This window comes from Salmo salar, chromosome ssa13, assembly GCF_905237065.1.
Source record: "Salmo salar chromosome ssa13, Ssal_v3.1, whole genome shotgun sequence".
Taxonomy (NCBI): domain Eukaryota; kingdom Metazoa; phylum Chordata; class Actinopteri; order Salmoniformes; family Salmonidae; genus Salmo; species Salmo salar.
Genome location: NC_059454.1, coordinates 22,457,156 through 22,473,025, shown reverse-complemented (window position 1 = coordinate 22,473,025; position 15,870 = coordinate 22,457,156). Strand labels below are relative to the sequence as shown.

At 46.1% G+C, this 15,870-nt stretch overlaps 1 protein-coding gene across 4 annotated transcripts in view; it reads left to right on the top strand.

Moving 5' to 3' along the window:
* LOC106566618 (bromodomain and PHD finger containing, 1) overlaps nucleotides 1–7,558 on the top strand; it is a 13,632-nt gene extending 6,074 nt beyond the window's left edge. For 2 of the 4 annotated variants that reach the window (XM_014134808.2, XM_045693057.1), the window contains 12 exons: nucleotides 739–1,256; nucleotides 1,350–1,590; nucleotides 1,895–2,026; nucleotides 2,166–2,294; nucleotides 2,389–2,770; nucleotides 2,918–3,220; nucleotides 3,399–3,668; nucleotides 4,096–4,243; nucleotides 4,371–4,504; nucleotides 6,077–6,192; nucleotides 6,367–6,521; nucleotides 7,028–7,558. In XM_014134808.2, coding sequence (XP_013990283.1) covers nucleotides 739–1,256; nucleotides 1,350–1,590; nucleotides 1,895–2,026; nucleotides 2,166–2,294; nucleotides 2,389–2,770; nucleotides 2,918–3,220; nucleotides 3,399–3,668; nucleotides 4,096–4,243; nucleotides 4,371–4,504; nucleotides 6,077–6,192; nucleotides 6,367–6,521; nucleotides 7,028–7,211 — 2,712 coding nt within the window. In that variant the 3' untranslated portion in view covers nucleotides 7,212–7,558. The remainder of the gene's footprint in view (nucleotides 1–738; nucleotides 1,257–1,349; nucleotides 1,591–1,894; nucleotides 2,027–2,165; nucleotides 2,295–2,388; nucleotides 2,771–2,917; nucleotides 3,221–3,398; nucleotides 3,669–4,095; nucleotides 4,244–4,370; nucleotides 4,505–6,076; nucleotides 6,193–6,366; nucleotides 6,522–7,027) is intronic. The other 2 variants (XM_014134811.2, XM_014134810.2) reach the window with 2 other exon arrangements.
* The last annotated feature ends 8,312 nt before the right edge of the window (nucleotides 7,559–15,870 follow it).

Here is a 15,870-nt window from a genome sequence, read left to right as displayed (position 1 = left end):
GGGGTGTGTGTGTGAGGGTAGGGGTGTGGGAGGGTAGGGGTGTGTGTGTGGGGTAGGGGTGTGTGTGTGAGGGTAGGGGTGTGTGTGAGGGGGTGTGTGTGTGAGGGTACGGGGTGTGTGAGGGTAGGGGTGTGTGTGTGTAGGGTGTGTGTGTGAGGTGTGTGTGTGAGGGTAGGGGTGTGTGTGTGAGGTGGGGTGTGTGAGGGTAGGGTTGTGTGTGTGTGGGTAGGGGTGTGTGTGTGTGTGAGGGTAGGGGTGTGTGTGTGAGGGTAGGGTGTGTGTGTGTGAGGGTAGGGTGTGTGTGTGTGAGGGTAGGGGTGTGTGTGTGAGGGTAGGGGGTGTGTGTGTGTGAGGGTAGGGGGTGTGTGAGGGTAGGGGTGTGTGTGTGTGAGGGTAGGGGTGTGTGTGTGTGAGGGTAGGGTGTGTGTGTGAGGGTAGGGGTGTGTGTGTGAGGGTAGGGGTGTGTGTGTGTGAGGGTAGGGTGTGTGTGTGTGTGAGGGTAGGGTGTGTGTGTGAGGGTAGGGGTGTGTGTGTGTGTGAGGGTAGGGGTGTGTGTGTGTGTGAGGGTAGGTGTGTGTGTGTGTGTGAGGGTAGGGGTGTGTGTGTGCATGCTGTGCTTGAATGTATTGACATAGTTTTGATGCTGTGCATGTCTCTAGTCTGTCCTGTTGTCAGTCCTGTTGCAATGAATGTGGCTGATCTCCTCACCCCTTTCTCCCTCTCCTTCTCTCTCCCCAGGTGTGTTTTGCCAACACAGTCTTCCTGGAGCCCATCGACAGCATCGAGCACATCCCCCCGGCGCGCTGGAAGCTCACCTGCTACATCTGCAAGCAGCGCGGCTCAGGGGCCTGCATTCAGTGCCACAAGGCCAACTGCTACACAGCCTTCCACGTGACCTGTGCCCAGCAGGCCGGCCTCTACATGAAGATGGAGCCCGTCAGGGAGACCAGCGCCAACGGCACCTCCTTCAGCGTCCGCAAGACCGCCTACTGCGACATCCACACCCCTCCCGGCTTAGCACGCCCCCTAGGAGGGGTGGGAGGGGCTAGCATGGGCTCCTCCCACAGTGAGGGCGAGCTGGAGGAGGACGATGAACCCAGTATAGGTCACGATGACGACACCAAGGGCTGGAGCTCAGAGCGGGCCAAGAGGGCCAAGGCCAAGTCCAGACTGAAGATGAAGAGAGCCAGGAAGATACTGGCTGAGAAGAGGAATGCAGCGCCCGTAGTGTCTGTGCCCTGTATACCCCCACACAGGTACTCACTTACTCACACATACTCACTGCAGACACAAAGGCATACCGATTCAGTCTCTTCAGTCCTACCATCTCCCTGTGTGTTCCTCCCCAGGCTCAGTAAGATCACCAGTAACCTGACAGTGCCCAGGAAGAGCCAGTTCATGCAGCGACTGCACAGTTACTGGACCCTGAAGAGGCAGAGCCGGAATGGTGTCCCTCTGCTGCGGCGGCTCCAGACCCACCTGCAGTCACAGCGCAACACGGAGCAGCTACAGCCACAGCCGCAGGCGCCACAGTCGCAGGTTCCCACGGTAACCACCACACAGTCTCTGTCTGGTGTTGTTATCACAGCGGTAGGGAGAATACTACTAGAAGCTCTGCATGTGTTTGGACTGAAGTGTGCCGGCTTTTCAGAGACAGAAGGAAAGAGTGTGCTCTGGTTGCATTGTCTCAGGCGATTGCCTTGTTTGATTCTGCTGTGATGTAGTGGCTGTGGTGCTGCTTCCTGATTTAACTATGTATGCAGGCTTACTGGTGTGTAACACTGCCAAACTAACCAGTTTGTGTGTGTTTATTGTGTGTGTGTGTGTGTGTGTGTGTGTGTGTGTGTGTGTGTGTGTGTGTGTGTGTGTGTGTGTGTGTGTGTTGGGGCCCCAGAGGGACAGTGAGGAAAATAACTTGGCTCTGAAGGAGCAGCTGAAAGCATGGCAGAGACTGAGACATGACCTGGAGAGAGCCAGACTACTGGTGGAGCTCATTCGTAAGAGAGAGAAACTCAAGAGAGAGACGGTGAGACAGACGTGCACACTCCTCACATCCTTACTTCATGCACACGTTTGTATATTGGCACGTGAACACACACTTGACATCTGTCCGTTTGCACAGTGAGCAGGTGTGCGGACACACGTTGATCTGTCTGTGTGTTCAGATCAAGGTGCAGCAGATGGCGCTAGAGATGCAGCTGAGTCCCTTCCTGGTCCTGCTGAGGAACACCCTGGAACAGCTACAGGACAGAGACACCAGCAACTTCTTCACTGAGCCTGTCCCCCTGGCCGAGGTAACTCACACACACACACACTCTCACACCCCTTTGTGTTACCTCACACATACTGTGGCCGGTGGGGTTTAACCCCTAACCTCTCTCTCCTCAGGTGCCAGACTACCTGGACCACATCGAGAGGCCAATGGACTTCCAGACCATGTGGAACCTACTAGAGGCTCACCGCTACCTCAGCTTCGAAGCCTTTGAGGCAGACTTCGGCCTCATTGTCAACAATTGCCTCAAATACAACGCCAAGGACACAGTGTTCTACCGCGCTGCTCTGCGCCTCCGGGAGATGGGTGGGGCCGTGATCAGGACTGCCCGCAGACAGGCAGAGCGAATCGGCTTGGACTATGACACAGGTATGCACCTCCCTCGAGAGCCCAGCCCGGACAGCCAACGTGACAGAGAGAGAGACCGAGAGAGGGACAGGGACCAGGAACAAGAGAGGGACGGAGACGGAGATAGGCCGCTGTCTTCCAATGAGGATGGTGAGTGGCTTAGAGTCCTGTATTATCACCAGATGTTCTACTCCCGCCTTCTCCTTTTCTTAAAGTTGTACTCTTCCACATAAGTTATTATGTTGCTGTATAGCCGTGTGGGATTCTGTAGTTGTTAAATTTCTCTCTGTCCCTTAGACCTGCTCTTACCAGAGAACCGGCGGCGGCTGCCATTGGAGGAGCAGCTGTGTTTCCTTCAGGCGCGCTTTGATGAGGTCAGCTCAGGGAAGCACAGCATTGGTCGGTCGCGGCGTGCCAAAGCCCTGAGGAAAGAAATGACGGTCATCAAGAGGAAACTTGCCCACCAGAGAGAGGGAGGCTCGGGCATGGGGGGCAGGGACTCAGGGGGGGACAGGGGACCATCCCTCCCCCATCACCCCTCATCCACGGGACGCCACGACGAGGGGGAAGAGAGCAGCAGTCAGGAGATCAGTGGCAAGGGTGAGACTGAGGGGATATCTAAACTAAGCTCAGTGTACACGCTCCAGAATTTATTTACAAATTGATCTCACATAGGCTTAGCAATACTTATCATGTCTAACTCTCATTATGTTAGATTTATGAAATAACATTTTCAGTCTCTGTCTCCCTGCTTCTCCCTCCTCCTCTCTCTCTGCAGATTTAAGTGCATCGTCCTCGGCTCTAGCTCCAGAGGTGGGACGTCGTACCTCTGTCCTCTTCTCCAAGAAGAACCCCAAAATGGCCGGACCCCCCAAGAGGCCGGGCCGTCCCCCTAAGAACAGGGATGCGGGACACGGAGGGGCAGGGGTGAACCCCAGTCCAATAGGTCCCCCTCAGCTGGCCCTCTTGTCTCCCCCTCGGCAGAGGAAGCGACCCCACAGCAGCTCCAGCTCTGAGAGCGACAGTGATATCGACAACCTCCTCCCGAGTAAGACACACACACGCACAATCAAACCAATCACATACACAATCACACTAGGCCTGTACAACATTATTACATTGTCATTACTCTTATCTTTTAACGGTTACGACTCTTTAAGGTCAGTCTAGTAACTGTAATGACTCTCTAAGGTCAGTCTAGTAACTAACGGTTATGACTCTCTAAGGTCAGTCTAGTAACTAACGGTTATGACTCTCTAAGGTCAGTCTAGTAACTAACGGTTATGACTCTCTAAGGTCAGTCTAGTAACTAACGGTTATGACTCTCTAAGGTCAGTCTAGTAACTGTAACGGTTATGACTCTCTAAGGTCAGTCTAGTAACTAACGGTTATGACTCTCTAAGGTCAGTCTAGTAACTGTAACGACTCTCTAAGGTCAGTCTAGTAACTGTAACGGTTATGACGTTATCTGCTAGGCCTGCCCACTAACGGTTTTGGCGGGGCCAACCAGCCGGTGACGGAGAGTTTTCGGGTGTACAGGAACGAGAGGAGCCTTCCTCGATCCAGCTCTGACTCTGAATCCACCACCAGCAGCAGCAGTAGTGCTGCCTCTGACAGAACCAGGTAATCATAGACACACACTGTGGTATTTATACACAGCCACATAGTCAAACACAACTGCACTGTCTATGATGCACACATTTGGTTTAGGATGAATGAATGACTCTCTTTTTGTCTTTCTCTCTCTCAGTACCACTCCGTCTAAGCAGGGCCGGGGGAAGCAGTCGTTCTCTCGTTCAGCCTTCCAGGAGGACAGCAGTGAGGAGACATCAGGGACAGAGAACGACTCCTACTCTGTGGGAGGGTCACGCAGCGTCTCACACTGTGTGTACCACACATACACACACATACATGCATTGGCATGCATGCACTTATCTGTCTTCGTCAATCTCATCTATCGTGCCACCTCTACCTCTCATTTTCCCAAAGTGTGTGTGTTTAGGAGGTATACACAGTGCCTTCGGAAAGAATTCAGACCCCCTGACTTTTTCCACATTTTGTTAGGTTACAGCCTTATTCTAAAATTGTAAATAATTTTTTCCCTCATCAATTTACACACAATAACCCATAATGACGAAGCAAAAACAGGAATTGAAATATCACATTTGCATAAGTATTCAGACCCTTTACTCAGTACTTTATTGAAGCACCTTTGGCAGCGATTACAGCCTCGAGTATGATTCTGCAAGCTTGACACACCTGTATTTGAGGAGTTTCTCCCACTCTTCTCTGCAGATCCTTTCAAACTCTGTCAGGTTGGATGTGGAGTGTCGCTGCACAGCTATTTTCAGGTCTCTCCAGAGATGTTCGATCAGGTTCAAGTCCGGGCTCTGGCTGGCCCACTCACGGACATTCAGAGACTTGATCCGAAGCCACTCCTGCGTTGTCTTGGCTGTGTGCTTAGGTTCATTGTCCTGTTGGAAGGTGAACCTTCGCTCCAGTCTGAGGTCCTGAGCGCTTTGGGGCAGCATGATGCTGCCACCACCATGCTTCACCATAGGGATGGTGCCAGGTTTCCTCCAGACGTGACGCTTGGCATTCAGGCCAAAGAGTTCAATCTTGGTTTCATCAAACTAGAGAATCTTTTTATCATGGTCCGAGAGTCCTTTAGGTGCCTTTGGCAAACTCCAAGCGGGCTGTCATGTGACTTTTACTGAGGAGTGGCTACCGTCTGGCCACACTACCATAAAGGGAGGACTTGTGGAGTGCTGCAGAGATGGTTGTCCTTCTGGAAGTTTCTTCCATTTCCTCAGAGGAACTGAGCTCTGTCAGAGTGACCATCGGGTTCTTGGTCACCTCCCTGACTAAGGCCCTTCTCTCCCGATTGCTCAGTTTGGCCGGGTGGCCAGCTCTAGTAAGAGTCTTGGTGGTTCCAAACTTCTTCCATTTAAGAATGATGCAGGCCACTGTGTTCTTGGGAACCTTCAATGCTTCAGAAATGTTTTGGTACCCTTCCCCAGATATGTTCCTTCGACACAATCCTGTCTCGGAGCTCTACGTAAAATTCCTTCAACCTCTTGGCTTGGTTTTTGCTCTGCCGTGCACTGTGGGACCTTATATAGACAGGTGTGTGCCTTTCCAAATCATGTCAAATCAATTTAATTTACCACAGGTGGACTCCAATCAAGTTGTAGAAATCTCAACAATGATCAATGGAAACAGGATGCACCTGAGCTCAATTTCGAGTCTCATAGCAAAGGGTCTGAATACTTTTGTAAATAAGGTATTTCAGTTTATTATTTTTTAAATTAGCAAAAATGTCTAAACATGTTTTCGATTTGTCATAACGGGCTATTGTGTGTAGATTTTCAAATAAGGCTAATGTAACAAAATGTGGGAAAAGTCAAGGGATCTGCATAGTTTCCGTGATTCTGATGTATTGGGTGTTTCTCTCAGTAGGGTGGGGCCGGGGCCGATCAGGTTGTAGGACGCCATCAGATGACTACTCTTCCCTTGATGCTCTGGACCTTGTGTGGGCCAAGTGTAGAGGCTATCCTTCATACCCTGCTTTGGTAATCCAGCCATGGATGTACACACACAAACACACATATTAGGATAAACTATGGTTGAAATTTCCATTCGGCTACAAGTTGCTAGTATCTCATACCAACCAATACCATGAAACTTAAAACTATTGTATTTACTTGTCCTGTACCCTCCCTCTAACCCTTCCCCTCCCCCTGTAGATCATAGATCCTAAAATGCCCAGTGAGGGGGTATTCCACAGAGGGGTTCCTATCCCCGTGCCCCCTCTGGAGGTCCTGAAGCTGGGGGAGCAGATGACCCAAGAGGCCCGGGAACACCTCTTCCTGGTACTCTTTTTCGACAACAAGAGAACCTGGTCAGTACACTGTCTGTCTCTCTCTCAGTCCTCTGTGTTTGTCTTTCTCTGCCCCTCGCTCTCTCTTCCCCCGCTCTCTTCTTTCTTTCCTCCCTCTCTCTCTCTTCTCTCTGTCTTTGTTCTCACTCATTTTCCCCCTTCTCTCTCCCATGTGAACCTCTGTCCCTCTCTGTAGCAGCAAACCTCATTCTGTAGTCAACAATGTGCAGCTCAGCAGCATTAAATCATTTCAAAAGGCTGTCTGCACGTAGTACAAGAGCAAAGGATGTTTTTTTTTACATAGAAATGCAAGAAAGCAAAAAAAAATATCCATCTCTCGCTAGCAGAAGTGGGTCAGGAGTGATTGAAGATGTCGCTTTGAGAGAGAACAAAGAGAGAAAATACACTTTGTTTTAGGTCACAACACACGACACAACACACAGCAGTTAGTGCTGCGGTGTGGGTGGATAATTATCTACCTGTGAGACAGTGTTTCTAACCCTGTGTGTGTGTGTGTGTGTCTGAAGGCAGTGGCTGCCGCGTTCTAAGCTGGTTCCTCTGGGGGTGGACCGGGAGCTGGACAAGGAGAAGATGCTGGAGGGAAGGAAGTCCAACATCCGCAAGTCAGTGCAGGTGGCCTACCACCGCGCCATGCAGCATCGTAACAAGGTCCAGGGAGACCCCAGCAGCGACACCAGCGACAGCGACTGAGCACTCGCACACATATGCACGGGCTGCACACTCACACAGATATGCCCAACACACAGACACACACGCACACGTCTTTGCTGGCCTCCCCAGGTATTGATAGGGTATTGGTTTCAGATCTGTGGGTTTTGATCTACCCTGTGGCCTTGGAGAGCCTAGCACTCAGCACAATATGCCAGTAATACCTATTGGAAAGCACATGCAACACTCTCTTTCCAACACACACACACACACACACACACACACACACACACACACACACACACACACACACACACACACACACACACACACACGTTTTTGGCACACACAGTGGTATTTAATCTGAGATGTAAAATATGTATTTAAGAGAATTGAAACAAAAAGGGTATTAAGAAAAAAAAATATTCCCAGAATCATGATTGGGAATTGTCCTTGTATATGGTTGATATGAGTGTTTACCAGCGACTGAAGAACATGGGCTGCAGAAGGTCGCATCACACAGATATGCACACACACACACACATACATATATATGTATACATACACACACACACAGTTGAAGTCGGAAGTTTACATACACTTAGGTTGGAGTCATTAAAACTTGTTATTCAACCACTACACACATTTCTTGTTAATTAACAAACTGTAGTTTTGGCAAGTCAGTTAGGACATCTACTTTGTGCATGACACAAGTAATTTTTCCAACAATTGTTTACAGACAGATTATTTCACTTATAATTCACTGTATCACAATTCCAGTGGGTCAGAAGTTTACATACACTAAGTTGACTGGGCCTTTTAAACAGCTTGGAAAATACCAGAAAATGATGTCATGGCTTTAGAAGCTTCTGATAGGCTAATTGACATCATTTGAGTCAATTGGAGGTGTACCTGTGGATGTATTCCAAGGCCTACCTTCAAACTCAGCACCTCTTTGCTTGATATCATGGGAAAATCAAAAGAAATCAGCCAAGACCTCAAAAGAATTGTAGACCTCCACAAGTCTGGTTCGTCCTTGGGAGCAATTTCCAAACGCCTGAAGGTACCACGTTCATCTGTACAAACAATAGTACGCAAGTATAAACACCATGGGACCCCGCAGCTGTCATACCGCTCAGGAAGGAGACGCATTCTGTCTCCTAGAGATGAACGTACTTTGGTGCTAAAAGTGCAAATCAATCCCAGAACAACAGCAAAGGACCTTGTGAAGATGCTGGAGTAAACTGGTACAAAAGTATCTATATCCACAGTAAAACGATTCCTATATCGACATAACCTGAAAGGCCGCTCAGCAAGGAAGAAGCCACTGCTCCAAAACCGCCATAAAAAAGCCAGACTACGGTTTGCAACTGCACATGGGGACAAAGATCGTACTTTTTGGAGAAATGTCCTCTGGTCTGATGAAACAAAAATAGAACTAACATAATGACCATCAATATGTTTGGAGGAAAAAGGGGGAGGCTTGCAAGCCGAAGAACACCATCCCAACCGTGAAGCACGGGGGGTGGCAGCATCCTGTTGTGGGGGTGCTTTGGTGCAGGAGGGAATGGTGCACTTCACAAAATAGATGGCATCGTGAGGTGGGAAAATCATGTGGAAATATTTAGGCAACATCTCAAGACATCAGTCAGGAAGTTACAGCTTGGTTGCAAATGGGTCTTCCAAATGGACAATGACCCCAAGCATACTTCCAAAGTTGTGGCAAAATGGCTTAAGGACAACAAAGTCAAGGTATTGGAGCGGCCATCACAAACCCTGACCTCAATCCTATAGAACATTTGTGGGCAGAACTGAAAAAGCGTGTGTTCTGAGCAAGGAGGCTTACAAACTTGTCTCAGTTACCCCAGCTCTTTCAGGAGGAATGGGCCAAAATTCACCCAACTTATTGTGGCAAGCTTGTGGAAGGCTACCTTAAATGTTTGACCCAAGTTAAGCAATTTTAAAGGCAATGCTACCAAATACTGAGTGTATGTGAACTTCTTACCCACTGAGAATGTGATGAAATAAATAAAAGCTGAAATAAATCATTCTCTCTACTATTATTCTGACATTTCACATTCTTAAAATAAAGTGGTGATCCTAACTGACCTAAGAAAGGGAATTTTTACTAGGATTAAATGTCAGGAATTGTGAAAAACTGAGTTTAAATGTATTTGGCAAAGGTGTATGTAAACTTCCGACTTCAACTGTACATTCAAACAGGGCAATGCATATGCACACACACACATCCACACACCCTATGGTGTGCACTTAAGGTTCCATAGTATCACTGGTCCAACACCCTCTCTACACAACTCCCTCTGCCCGCCCCCTCGGATCCCCGTGTTCAATCACGGCTTAGTGGAGCACGGGGTCAGCTGGCATGGCCAATCGACTGTAAGCAAAGCAACTTCCTCTGTTATTTATTCCGTACATTTACATTTTCCGTCTCTCAAGGACCTCCAGTCTTCTTCTCTCTACTAGTCTGACGGACTGTCTCCACAACATTGCATTGTGCAGTCGTTTCCTCTACTCTTCCGTATGTGTTTATTTTGTTTCTTTAGTTACGTCTCTTTTTGTTCTTGTCTGTTTGTACTATTCTGGCCGCTGGCGAATAATGAAGACTCATGTAAATGTGATGAGAAACACACGCCAGCCTCACTGTCTCTTCTAGTCTCGGGCCAATGGCTTTAGAACTTTTTATATATACAGATTACATAAAATAGAAGTTTAATAAAATAATTGAGTTTTGTACACCTTGGTCCTGATCAGCTCTCTTTTGCCTGTGTTTGTGCATCTGTGTTTTTCTGTGTATGTGTGTGTACAACATTGCTGCCTTTCCCTGTTAAATTCAAAGGTTCTCTCGTTCAAAATATTTTTGCAGATATGATATCTAATCACACTGAATTACATGAGTACATACAGCAGGGCCTGGACTTTTTTACATTTACATTTAAGACATTTAGCAGACGCTCTTAATCCAGAGCGACTTTTGCGCAACCTTCATTACCCAGTTGTAAGAAGGAAGTTATGTGTAATACCCCTGTATGTTCTAAGGAAGCCCTGTTCTGCCTTTCAACCAGGATGAATCATGAGTAACTGTATTTTGTTACCACCGTAACTGGGAGAAAAGGCTCAATATCAGTATAACCTTATCTATATATTTCCCGTATATCTGACATTTTATCAGATATAAGGAGTAGACATGCTCCAGATACGCATGTTCCTAATTTCATATGGAGCTAGGATATTCTCCGTAATGGGACAGTTTTTACATGCATCCAATCCGGACCTCAGGAATCTTCTAGCTACCATATCAATCCAGGGATATACAGTTGAACTCGGAAGTTTGCATACACTTAGGTTGGAGTCATTAATACTTGTTATTCAACCACTCCACAAATTTCTTGTTAACAAACAATAGTTTTGGCAAGGTGGTTAGGACAACTACTTTGTGCATGACACGTCATTTTTCCAACAATTGTTTATAGACAGATTATTTCACAAATAATTCACTGTATCACAATTCCAGTTGGTCAGAAGTTTACATGCAGAAGTTGACTGTTCCTTTAAACAGATTGGAAAATTCCAGAAAATGATGTCATGGCTTCTGATAGGCTAATTGACATCATTTGAGTCAATTGGAGGTGTACCTATGGATGTATTTCGAGGCCTACCTTCAAACTCAGTGCCTCTTTGCTTGACATCATGGGAAAATCAAAAGAAATCAGCCAATATCTCAGAAAAACAATTGTAGACTTCCACAAGTCTGGTTCGTCCTTGGGAGCAATTTCCAAATACCTGAAGGTACCACATTCATCTGTACAAACAATAGTACGCAAGTATAAACACCATGGGACCACACAGCCGTCATACCGCTCAGGAAGGAGACGCGTTCTGTCTCCTAGAGATGAATGTACTTTGGTGTGAAAAGTGCAAACCAATCCCAGAACAACAGCAAAGGACCTTGTGAAAATGCTGGAGGAAACAAGTACAAAAGTATCTATATCCACAGTAAAACAAGTCCTATATTGACAAAACCTGAAAGGCCGCTCAGCAAGGAAGAAGCCGCTGCTCTAAATCCGTCACAACAAAAGCCAGACTACGGTTTGCAACTGCACATGGGGACAAAGATCGTAATTTTTGGAGAAATGTCCTCTGGTCTGATGAAACAAAAATAGAACTGTTTAGCCATAATGACCATTGTTATGGTTGGAGGAAAAAAGGGGAGGCTTGCAAGCCATAGAACACCATCCCAACCGTGAAGCACGGGGGGTGGCAGCATCCTGTTGTGGGGGTGCTTTGGTGCAGGAGGGACTGGTGCACTTCACAAAATAGATGGCTTCATGAGGTGGGAAAATCATGTGGATATATTGAAGCAACATCTCAAGACATCAGTCAGGAAGTTACAGCTTGGTCGCAAATGGGTCTTCCAAATGGACAATGATCCCAAGCATACTGCCAAAGTTGTGGCAAAATGGCTTAAGGACAACAAAGTCAAGGTATTGGAGTGGCCATCACAAAACCCTGACCTCAACCCTTTAGAACATTTGTGGGCAGAACTGAAAAGTATGTGCGAGCAAGGAGGCCTACAAACCTGACTCAGTTACACCAGCTCTGTCAGGAGGAATGGGCCAAAATTCACCCAACCTATTTTATTTATTTCACCTTTATTTAACCAGGTAGGCAAGTTGAGAACAAGTTCTCATTTACAATTGCGACCTGGCCAAGATAAAGCAAAGCAGTTCGACAACATACAAAAACACAGAGTTACACATGGAGTAAAACAAGATACAATCAATGATACAGTAGAAAAAATAAGACTATATACAATGTGAGCAAATGATGTGAGATAAGCGAGGTAAAGGCAAAAAAGGCCATGGTGGCAGAGTAAATACAGTATAGCAAGTAAAACACTGGAATGGTAGATTTGTTATTTGAAGAAAGTTCAAAGTTAAAATATAAATAATATGGTGCAAAGGAGCAAAATAAATAAAATAAATAAATACAGTAGGGGAAGAGGTAGTAGTTTGGGCTAAATTATAGATGGGCTATGTACAGGTGCAGTGATCTGGGAGCTGCTCTGACAGCTGGTGCTTAAAGCTAGTGAGGGAGATAAGTATTTCCAGTTTCAGAGATTTTTGTAGTTCGTTCCAGTCATTGGCAGCAGAGAACTGGAAGGAGAGACGACCAAAGGAGGAGTTGGCTTTAGGGGTGACCAGAGAGATATACCTGCTGGAGCGCGTGCTACAGGTGGGTGCTGCTATGGTGACCAGTGAGCGGAGATAAGGGGGGACTTTACCTAGCAGGGTCTTGTAGATGACCTGGAGCCAATGTGTTTGGCGACGATTATGAAGCGAAGGCCAGCCAACGAGAGCGTACAGGTCGCAGTGGTGGGTAGTATATGGGGCTTTGGTGACAAAACGGATGGCACTGTGATAGACTGCATCCAGCTTGTTGAGTAAGGTATTGGAGGCTATTTTGTAAATGACATCGCCGAAGTCGAGGATTGGTAGGATGATCGGTTTTACGAGGGTATGTTTGGCAGTATGAGTGAAGGATGCTTTGTTGCGAAATAGGAAGCCAATTCTAGATTTAACTTTGGATTGGAGATGATTGATGTGAGGAAGGAGAGTTTACAGTCTAACCAGACACCTAGGTATTTGTAGTTGTCCACAAATTCTAAGTCAGAACCGTCCAGAGAAGTGATGCTGGACAGACGGGCAGGTGCAGACAGCGATCGGTTGAAGAGCATGCATTTAGTTTTACTTGTATTTAGGAGCAGTTGGAGACCACGGAAGGAGAGTTGTATGGCATTGAAGCTCGTCTGGAGGGTTGTTAACATAGTGTCCAAAGAAGGGCCAGAAGTATACAGAATGGTGTCGTCTGCGTAGAGGTGGATCAGAGATTCACCAGCAGCAAGAGCGACATCATTGATGTATACAGAGAAAAGAGTTGGCCCAAGAATTGAACCCTGTGGTACCCCCATAGAGACTGCCAGAGATCCGGACAGCAGGCCCTCCGATTTGACACCCTGAACTCTATCAGAGAAGTAGTTGGTGAACCAGGCAACGCAATCGTTTGAGAAACCAAGGCTACTGAGTCTGCCGATGAGGATGTGGTGATTAACAGAGTCAAAAGCTTTGGCCAGGTCAATGAATACGGCAGCACAGTATTGTTTCTTATCGATGGCGGTTACGATGTCGTTTAGGACCTTGAGTGTGGCTGAGGTGCACCCATGACCAGCTCTGAAACCAGATTGCATAGCGGAGAGGGTGCGGTGGGATTCGAAATGGTCGGTAATCTGTTTGTTGACTTGGCTTTCGAAGACCTTAGAAAGGCAGGGTAGGATGGATATAGGTCTGTAGCAATTTGGGTCAAGAGTGTCACCTCCTTTGAAGAGGGGGATGACAGCAGCTGCTTTCCAATCTATGGGAAACTCAGACGACACGAAAGAGAGGTTGAACAGGCTAGTAATAGGGGTTGCAATAATTTTGGCAGATAATTTTAGAAAGAAAGGGTCCAGATTGTCAAGCCCAGCTGATTTGTAGGGGTCCATATTTTGCAGCTCTTTCAGAACATCAGCTGAATGGATTTGGGAGAAGGAGAAATGGGGGAGGCTTGGGCGAGTAGCTGTGGGGGGTGCAGTGCTGTTGAATGCAGTAGGGGTAGTTAGGTGGAAAGCATGGCCAGCCGTAGAAAAATGCTTATTGAAATTCTCAATTATAGTGGGCTTATTGGTGGTGACAGAGTTTCCTATCCTCTGTGCAGTGGGCAGTTGGGAGGAGGTGTTCTTATTCTCCATGGACTTTACAATGTCCCAGAACTTTTTAGAGTTTGAGTTGCAGGAAGCAAATTTCTGTTTGAAAAAGCTAGCCTTGGCGTTTCTATTGTGGGAAGCTTGTGGAAGGCTACCCTAAACGTTTGACCCAAGTTAAACAATTTAAAGGCAATGCTACCAAATACTAATTGAGTGTATGTAAACTTCTGACCCACTGGGAATGTGATGAAAGAAATAAATGCTGAAATAAATAATTCTCTCTACTATTGTTCTGACATTTCACATTCTTAAAATAAAGTGGGGATCCTAGCTGACCTAAAATAGAGAATTTTTACGAGGATTAAATGTCAGGAATTGTGAAAAACTGAGTTTGAATGTATTTGGCTGAAGTGTATGTAAACTTCCGACTTCAACTGTATCTGGGGTGAGATACGTTGAAGACACGCACGTGATGCACATGGCACCCGTTTACATATTTATGGAATATTCAAACTCTGGAAAGGTATGTGTCAACATGCTGACATATCTAAGCCTTTATACTTCGGCATGAACGAATCCACATATTTTCAGAAATGTATCATCTCTAGTCATTACCTGATAATTTATGTATCCGTATTTTCTTTTAATGCATAATTTCAATAGATATCCTTACATCATATGTAATATTCATCCTCGTATGTTAGATCCGACTCATGATCAATGTCCAGTGCACAAATTATTTTACCTATTAAGGCGCTGAAAATCATTGCGCTTCTTCACATGAAGGTGGCATATCTGAGCATACGTTTGCACGATATTTAGTAGTAGGCTAGAAGGCATGCAAGGGCCAACATCGTCATATTTAATCCAAGTTGCTATTTCCAAAGCACATCTCTGCTATTTGTTTAAAAAATGCAGCACAGCAAATCCAGAGCTCCTATCACAACATACGTTTTCTGTAAAGATGCAAATTTAGGCCAATCTTTGCTAAACGCTTTTTTGATTTATAATGAACAAAAATATAAATGCAACATGCAATATTTTCAATGATTTTACTGAGTTACAGTTCATATAAGGAAACAGTCAATTGAAATGAATTCATTAGGCCCTACCTAATCTAGGGATTTCACATGACTGGGCATAGGCCCACCCACCTGGGAGCCAGGTCCAGTTTTTCCCCACAAAAGGGCCTAATTACAGACAGAAATACTCTTTAGTTTCATCAGCCGTCCACATGGTTGCTGGTGGCTTATGGTAGAGAAATGAACATTCAATTCTCTGGCAACAGCTCTGGTGGACATTCCTGCAGTCAGCATTCCAATTGCACGCTCCCTCAATACTGGAGACTTCTTTGGCATTGTGTTGTGTGACAAAACTGCACATTTTAGAGTGGCCTTTTATTGTCCCCAGCACAAGGTGCGCCTGTGTAATGATCATGCTGTTTAATTAGCTTCTCGATATGCCACACCTGTCAGGTGGATGGATTATCTTGGCAAAGGAGAAATGCTCACTAACAATGATGTAAACAAATGTGTGCACAACATTTGAGAGAAATAAGCTTTTTGTGCGTAATGAACATTTCTGGGATCTTTTATTTCAGCTCATGAAACATGGGACCAATGCTACATGTTGCATTTAGTTCAGTATATTTAACAGAAAATAAAAATGGATGGATGAGATGGGTGCAGGTTGGGTCGTCATGTCAGTGGTGGTCCCTCACAGTCCAGACCCAATGTGGTAGTAGTGTCGGACTGTGATCCACTCCAAACTGTAAATGCATAAATCATTAATAATTTCACGCAATTATACCAGAAGGTAGCTACTCTACCGTCTTCAATCATGACGAGAAAACTATCTGGAACAAGCTAGCTAGCTAGCAAAGTTGCTAGCTAGCTAAGTTAGTTAGCTAGCTTATACTATCCAGTAATACAAAATACACCT